Here is an 8345-nt window from a genome sequence, read left to right as displayed (position 1 = left end):
ATGTTCTTGGCAAAACGTGTATTGGAAGAAGAAAGAGGCATTGGAAACCAGGTTAAAATTGGTTTAAATTCTCTAAGTAAAGCTCCTATCCAAATGGATGACTTGAAAGCAGAAGTTCAAGATCCTTTGATAGAAGTGAATCTTAGAACTGAAGAAGAAAAGAGAGTGACATATATTAGTAGTCACCTTACACAGGAACAATTCAATGAAGTGCTGGCTGTGTTGAAGAGGTTTAAGGATTATTTTGCATGGGATTACACTGAATTGCCAGGTTTGGACAGAACACTAGTAGAGCATAGACTTCCAATCAAGAAGGAGCACATTCCATACCAACAACCACCTCGCAGGATGGCGAATGAGGTTATTTTGAAAGTGAAAGAAGAAATCGAAAGACTATTGCAAGCAAGATTCATAAGGCCAGCCAGGTATGTAGAATGACTTTCAAATATAGTTCCAGTTCTTAAGAAAAATGGCAAATTACGTGTATGCATAGATTTTAGGAACTTAAATACAGCAACACCCAAAGATGAGTATCCTATGCCAATTGCAGATGTATTGGTAGATGGAGTGGCAGGACACAAACTGTTGTCTTTTATGGATGGGCATTCAGGTTATAACCAAATCTTCATTGCAGAAGAGGATGTCCACAAAACTGCCTTCAGATGTCCAGGTTCTATTGGAACATTTTAATGGGTAGTAATGCCATTTGGCTTAAAAAACGCTGGTTCAACTTATCAGCGAGCCATGAATTTAATTTTCCATGATATGATTGGAAAGTTTATGGAAGTTTATATAGATGATGTGGTGGTTAAATCTCAAGACTTTAATACCCATCTAAAAAACCTAGAGAAAGCCTTTTTGAGGATGAGGAAACATCAATTAAAAATGAATCCTCTTAAATGTGCCTTTGGGGTGCAAGCAGGAAATTTTCTAGGTTTTCTAGTGCATAATAGAGGAATTGAGATAGACCAAAACAAGGCCAAGGCAATCATGCAGGCTAAACCTCATTCTAATAAAAAAGAATTACAAAGGTTCTTGGGCCAAGTTAATTTTTTAAGAAGGTTTATTTCTAATGTTGCAGGTAAAACCAAAGTGTTCTCCCCTTTATTAAGGTTGAAAGACCATGAAGATTTTACTTGGAATGAAGAGCATCAATTGGCCTTTGATACAATTAAAAGATATTTGTCCACACCACCAGTGTTGATTCCTCCAAGAAGTGGGAAACCTTTAAAGTTATATATATCTGCAACCCAAGATTCTATTGGAAGTTTGCTGGCTCAAGACAATGATAAGGGCCTTGAACAGGCTGTTTTTTATTTAAGTAGATTATTAAATAAAGCAGAATTAAATTATTCAATGATAGAAAAACTATGTTTGGTTTTGTATTTTACTGCTACTAAGCTAAGACATTATATGCTTTCTCATGTAACTTATATTATCGCACAAACTGATGTAGTGAAATATATGCTATCTAGACCTATTTTGCGTGGTAGAATGGGTAAATGGAGTTTAGCTATAGTGGAATTTCATTTAGTTTATGTACGACAGAAAGCAATAAAAGGTCAAGCCTTAGCTGATTTTTTGGCAGATCATCCATGCGATGAAGTTACAGATATAAATGAAACCATGTTTGTAGCTTTAGCCCCTTGGAAATTAAATTTTGATGGTTCACGTACCACATATAGGGCAGGTGTTGGTGTGATTTTAGAATCTCCAATGGGGATTAAAACCCAAATGGCCTTTAAGTTAGAAGGAAATTATTCTAACAATCAAATTGAGTATGAGGCTTTGATCATTGGGTTAGAGATACTATTGGAAATAGGAATAAAAAGTGTAGAGGTTTATGGGGATTCACAGTTAGTAATTAGACAACTCACTAGTGATTATAAATGTTGCAGCCCATCCATTGCACCATACTTTGTGGCTACAAGACAGCTGCTAGAACAGTTTACCAATGCTAAGTTAAACCATGTCCCTAGAAGTAAGAATGAGGAAGCCAATCACATGGCACAGAGTGCTTCTGGACATAAAGAGACGAATCAGATTGCACAAAGTCCCCCATGTTTAAGTAAAAGGATACTCCCATCAGTTATTAATAGGGAATTAGGGACCCAGGTTTTTCATCTTGATACCCAAGTTAACGATTGGAGAAACCCAATCATTGATTACTTAAAAAACCCAAGTGGTTGTACAAATAATGCTTTAAAACTTAAAGCTAGAAAATTTGTTTTAATGGGAGACCAAGATGAAACTTTATTCAAAAGAGGTGTTGATGGCATCCTATTGAAATGCATTAGTGATGATGAATCAAAGCAAGTCTTAGCAGAAGTCCATGAAGGCATATGTGGTCCACACCAATCAGGCATAAAAATGAAATGGTTGATACACAAATATGGTTACTATTGGCCAACTGTATTGAAAGATTGCATTAAATATGCACAAGGTTGTGTAGAATGCCAAAAACATGGTCCAATTCCTAGGATTCCTGCTTCAGATTTTCATGCGATAATAAAACCATGGCCCTTTAGAGGATGGGCAATGGATTTAATTGGAAAAATCAGACCAATCTCAAGAAAGAAAAACTGCTTCATAATCGTTGCAACAGACTACTTTACAAAGTGGGCTGAAGCAAAACCTTATAAGGAAGTGAGTGAGTTTGATGTTATTCAATTTATAAAAGAAATGATAGTCCACAAGTTTGGAATTCCTCAATCTATAATAGTGGACAATGGAACCATCTTTAATGGAACCAGGGTAAAGGCCTTCACACAAGAATATGGTATTCGAATTTTGAATTCCACACCATACTATGCACAGGCAAATGGTCAAGCAGAGGCCACTAATAAGATTATCAAGAATAATTTGAGGAAAATAGTGGCTAGAAATCCAACAAGTTAGGACGATTTGTTGTCTGAAGTATTGTGGGCATACAGAACTTCAAAAAGAATGAGCATAAATACTACCCCATATTCTTTAGTTTTTGGCCATGATGCAGTTTTACCCATGGAGATTACAGTGAGATCAATGAGGATTACAAGGCAAAATGAATTGACTCATTTGGATTTTCAAGATGCAATGTTTGCCAAACTTGATGAAATAGATGAGGCTCGTATGGCAGCTTTAAATTCTATTGTTGTACAAAAACAAAAAATATCTGAGATATACAACAAGAGAATTAAGGCAAAGTCATTTGCCATTGGGGATTTAGTTTGGAAAGTTATTTTGCCTATAGGAGTTAAAGATCCATATTTGAGTAAATGGTCTCCTAATTGGGATGGACCTTTCTTAATCAGGGAGGTCTTTGATGGAAACGCTTACAAGTTGATGGATATTAGTGGCAATGAACATGCAAGATCCATTAACGGCAAGTTTCTAAAATTATATAAGCCAAGTATGAACGAATTGGCTTACTCACATAAAATTTTTTGAGATATGCATGTATGCACGTTTCCAAGGGCCAAATGAATGGCTAAAGTGGGCATTAGTGATTACAATAATAGATCACAATGCAATAAATATATCTAAAAGAAAATTCAAAATAAGGAAGGATTTCATGTGACGGAAGTGCAGATATAGATATGCATGTATGCACGTTTCCAAGCACCAAATGAATGGCTAAAGTGGGCATTAGTGATTAAAACAATAGATCACAATGCAATAAATATATATAGAAGAAAATTCAAAATAAGGAAGGGTTGCATGTGACGGAAGTGCAGATATGATTTCAGAATTGAAATTAGTCTACTACATTGGTGTTCGGGCAAGTGTACCTGGTTCGAAGTTGTTCCGAAACTAAATGCTCTGGAGCATTAGAGTGATCTTGGTGTGCATGTTTTGAAAGATTTAGCTGTTGCTTCTCAAGGGTTAATACCAGCTGAACAAGAACAAGGCTCTTTCTAAATTTGAAGAGTTTGACCTTTTCAGTGGCTACCCAAACTACTTGAATGAAACCCAAAGCTTCCTGTTCATGATGGAGTTTCCTAGCTTCATTTCTCAACCAGCCAATTGGTCTTCTTAGGATCAATGATGAACTTGAAGATGTCTTCATTTTGTACGCACCAGCTCCCGGCATCATGCGGAATTACAGTCACTACGCTGTTCAAGCTTCGATCAAGACGAATAATTTCAAAATCATGGACAATCTTCGCTGGAATCCACCTGAGTTTTGAAGGACTCTTTAGATCAGGGGTTTGCAAATTGATCTTGATAAAACAAATTGAGTGGAGAACTAGAAATCGAAATTTGCAGAGAGACAGAGAAAAAAAAAAAGTGGTGGAGGCGTTCTAAGATGAATGAATGGGATTAGATAGGAAGGATAACCTAGTTCTGCAAATTGATTTGACTTAAAGCCCCAATTTTATTTTCCTTTCACCCTTTCGTTTTAACTTATGCGCAATTGGCCTAAATTTAGGCCCATCACGCACAGGGGGCATGTGTTAGGCTAATAAATAAATAAATAAATAAACATTGTTCACATGGCCCAAATCTGGATTAGTGGCCCAAATCTTGATCAGTGCAAGCCTGGCCCAAAAAGCAAAACTTGCAAGACCTGTTATAACAAGAGAATATCAGTTAGTTATCCACTAAGTCAGAGTGCAATAGAAGTTACCAAAAAATAAGGAGAAGTGCAGTAACTGTTTTGTCTACTATAAATAAAGATTAAAGGTATTATCACAAAGGACAACAACAAAAATCTGAAAAACTTGATTCACAATCCCAGTCAATGGAAGGATAACTTCATGTTTGTAAGTGCATTTGCCTCACATGAATTATCTAATTATAGTTTTTGTAATTTAACTTAGGAGTTTGTGTGATTTGAATCTTTCTTATTTGTATGAACTTGAATTAAGATATCTACATATTGTGATTACATTGCTTGTTCCCTTATTTTTCTTAGTTGAATATTTTGTACTTTTGAAGTCCTATTAGTTTAGGTAGTGGCAGAGCCCATCAATTTGGTGTGAAATCTTGTCTTGTAAGTAGTTCTTTCTAAGAAAGTTTGTATTCTCACAAACACATTGTGGCTCTGACTCTAGCCCACTCCCATCACTTTCAATATTAATTAGTTTTTTTTTTTTGGTTGATGAAAATGCACTTTTGGTCCCTAAATTTTGGGCCGATTCTCGATTTGTTTCCTAAATTGATTTCACTCCTAGGTCAGTCATTGATTTCAAAAAATCATTTCTACTTTGGTCCCTGCCATCAACCCAATAACAGAAAATGTATACATGGCAAACGAAATGCATACGTAGCTAATAAAATAATAATAAAAATTTATATTTAGCATTTTTTAAATGCCACATCAACATTTAAATTAATAAAAAAGCCAACTCAGAAAATTTTAAAAAAGAAGTAAATTAATTTTTTTTTTTTAAAAAAACCTTAAATCTAATTTAAACTAAAATCATTTCTTTAAAAATCAAAAATCATTATCTTTTTAATTCTTTTTTATTTTATTTTTATTTTTCTTTAACCTCATCAGCTTTAAAAAAAAATCTCTACACTGAAAGACTAATCTCAAATTCTCTCACTCTCTTCACGCTCAATGAATAGAATCTCTCACTCTCCACTATCCATGGCCAGAGCTCACTCAGCCTTCTTCTCCACCACGCGCCGGTGCTCACAAGCTCACAAGTAGACCAACGGCAAGCAGATCAAGCTTCTTCTCCCTTTCTTTTTCTACAAAAATCTGGTCTGAAGCTCCCTCTCTCTCTTTCAGATTTTCCTCGAATCAAGATCTATCTCTTTCGGCTTTCCCTTTGGGATTTGGGTTTAATCTAGGTTTAGAGAGAGATGGGCCGAGATCGGTGGTAGTCGTTGTGAAGTGGTGGTTGGTCCGGTGGTGGGTGGGGTTGGATTGTTGGATGGGTTTGTTGTCGGCATGGGTTACGGTGGCTTGATGGACTGATTGGTGGTAGCGGTGGTGACTGGTGGTCTGATTTGTTCATGTGGGTTTCGGATTGCAGGATCGGTGGCTTGATTTGGCTTGATAGGTGGGTTTCTGATCTATTCACTTATTGCTGTGTTTATTTTAAATTTCTAGGTTTGTCTTTTTTCATGTGGATTTAATGATTTTTCTGGGTTTATGGGTTTGATTTGTTGGAGGTTTCGGTGGAGGATAGGGATTTTGTATGTATTTTAAGCATCGGTTTGTTAAGATTTTCTGGGGAAAATGTTGATGATTGTTTAAGGAAAATTTATGAGGTTGGTTGGGTTTGTTGTTGTTGTGAGCCGAATTGGCTGGGTTTGTTGTAGGGAATTTAACCAAAATTCCCAACCTGTGAGAAACAAAACAAATAGAGAAAACACACGACAAAGAAAAATAATCACACGCACAAGACAATATTTACGTGGTTCGGAAATTTGCCTACGTCCACAGAGTTGCAGGGATTTCACTATTATCAGGAAAAATACAATAGTGCACAAGAACACTCTCAAGAAACCCAAATCCCAATTACACCCTAGCACTCTCTCACAGAAAAAATAGAATAGAAGCTAACTGCCTCTCTTTTCTCTATTTTCTCTCATACGGCTGCTAACTAGGTTAATTGGAATTACTCCTTTTCTTTTTAAATCTCACGGCTGCACATGCTTGCACTTAATACAATATATATATATATATATATATATGTATATGTTAAAGTCGGCAGAGACAAAAAAAAAAAAAAGGTTTCCTATTACAAATAGGATTTGGTCAACTAAGGAGAATTTAGACTTGACTTGGGCTTGTGGCAATTCAAGCCACACACGGGCCCAACTCAACAAATCTCCACCTTGGCTTGAATTGATCAAGCTACACTAGCAAACTCCTCCATCAGCTCCACCTTAGCCCTTAAGGGCTCACAAGCTGCAAACATCAACCACAATCCTCCATAACACAATCCCTCATCCCTGCAACTCGTCCTCCTGTCCTCAAGCTAGAAGACCAATTGAAGCTGCGCACAGCTTCAACTTCTCAATAGTGACACCCTTAGTCAACATGTCTGCCGGGTTCTTAGATCCACAAATCTTCTCAAGCATTACCAGTTTATCTTCAACAAGGTAACGGATAAAGTGGTATTTTGTTTGTATGTGCTTCGACTTTGAATGAAAAGCCGAATTTTTGGCAAGAAAGATTGCACTCTGACTGTCACTGTGTAGAATGCCCATCTCTTGCTTCTTACCCAATTCATCTAAGAAACCATGTAACCAAATCATCTCCTTTCCAGCTTCAGTTGCTGCAACATACTCAGCTTCTGTACTAGACAAAGTAACAATCTTCTGTAGATTTGAAGCCCATGATATAGCTGTACCACCCAGAGTAAAAACAAACCCTGTAGTACTCTTTCTACTGTCAATATCACCAGCAAAATCAGCATCTACATAACCCTGCAGTTTCAAACTTGCACCTGTGAAGCAAAGACATGTATCTGATGAACCCTTCAGATATCTCAGAATCCACTTGACTGCCTCCCAATGCTGCTTTCCAGGCCTACTCATGAATCTGCTCACAACTCCCACTGCATGTGCAATGTCTGGCCTTGTACACACCATAGCATACATCAAGCTGCCAATAGCTGAGGCATAGGGCACCTTGCTCATGTGGTCCCTTTCTTCTTCTGTCTTCAGTGATTGTTCTTTGCTTAGTTTGAAATGACTACCCAAGGGTGTGCTCACTGGTTTAGCTTCATTCATGTTGAACCTGCTGAGAACTTTCTTCACATACTCTGACTGTGAAAGCTTCAATGTACCATTAGCCTTGTCTCTAATGATTCTCATACCAAGGATTTGCTTTGCAGCTCCCAAATCCTTCATTGCAAACTGTTTGGACAATTGCTTCTTCAGATTATTTATCTCCTTAATGCTAGACCCTGCAATAAGCATATCATCCACATACAACAGTAATATGATGTAAGAATTGTCAAAAGACTTAACATAGCAACAGTGATCAGCTTCACATCTCTTGAACCCAATTCTATGCATAAAACTGTCAAATTTCTTGTACCACTGTCTTGGAGCTTGTTTTAGGCCATACAAGCTCTTTTTCAGTTTGCAAACTAGATTCTCTTGTCCTTGAGCAATGAACCCTTCTGGCTGAATCATGTAAAGGTCTTCCTCTAAGTCACCATGAAGGAATGTTGTCTTCACATCTAATTGCTCAAGATGTAAGTTTTCTGCAGCCACCATTCCCAGTACCAGTCTGATTGTTGACATCTTCACAACTGGAGAAAATATCTCTGTGTAGTCAATGCCTTCCTTCTGCTGGAACCCTTTAACAACTAATCTGGCCTTATAACGTTTGCTACCATCATGCTCATTCTTTATTCTGTATACCCACTTGTTGTGCAAAGCCTTCTTTCCTACTA

General features: G+C 37.1%; 1 protein-coding gene across 1 annotated transcript; it reads left to right on the top strand.

Moving 5' to 3' along the window:
* On the top strand, positions 1–3429 carry LOC126695914 (uncharacterized). The gene is made up of 4 exons (XM_050392709.1): positions 1–425; positions 501–670; positions 1082–2893; positions 2996–3429. The coding sequence occupies exons 1-4, from the start codon at positions 1–3 to the stop codon at positions 3427–3429; spliced, it is 2841 nt and encodes a 946-aa protein (XP_050248666.1).
* The last annotated feature ends 4916 nt before the right edge of the window (positions 3430–8345 follow it).

Source organism: Quercus robur, chromosome 8, assembly GCF_932294415.1.
Source record: "Quercus robur chromosome 8, dhQueRobu3.1, whole genome shotgun sequence".
NCBI classification, from domain to species: domain Eukaryota; kingdom Viridiplantae; phylum Streptophyta; class Magnoliopsida; order Fagales; family Fagaceae; genus Quercus; species Quercus robur.
Note: the sequence above shows the minus strand (reverse complement) of the source record. Positions and strands in the feature narration are given on the sequence as shown.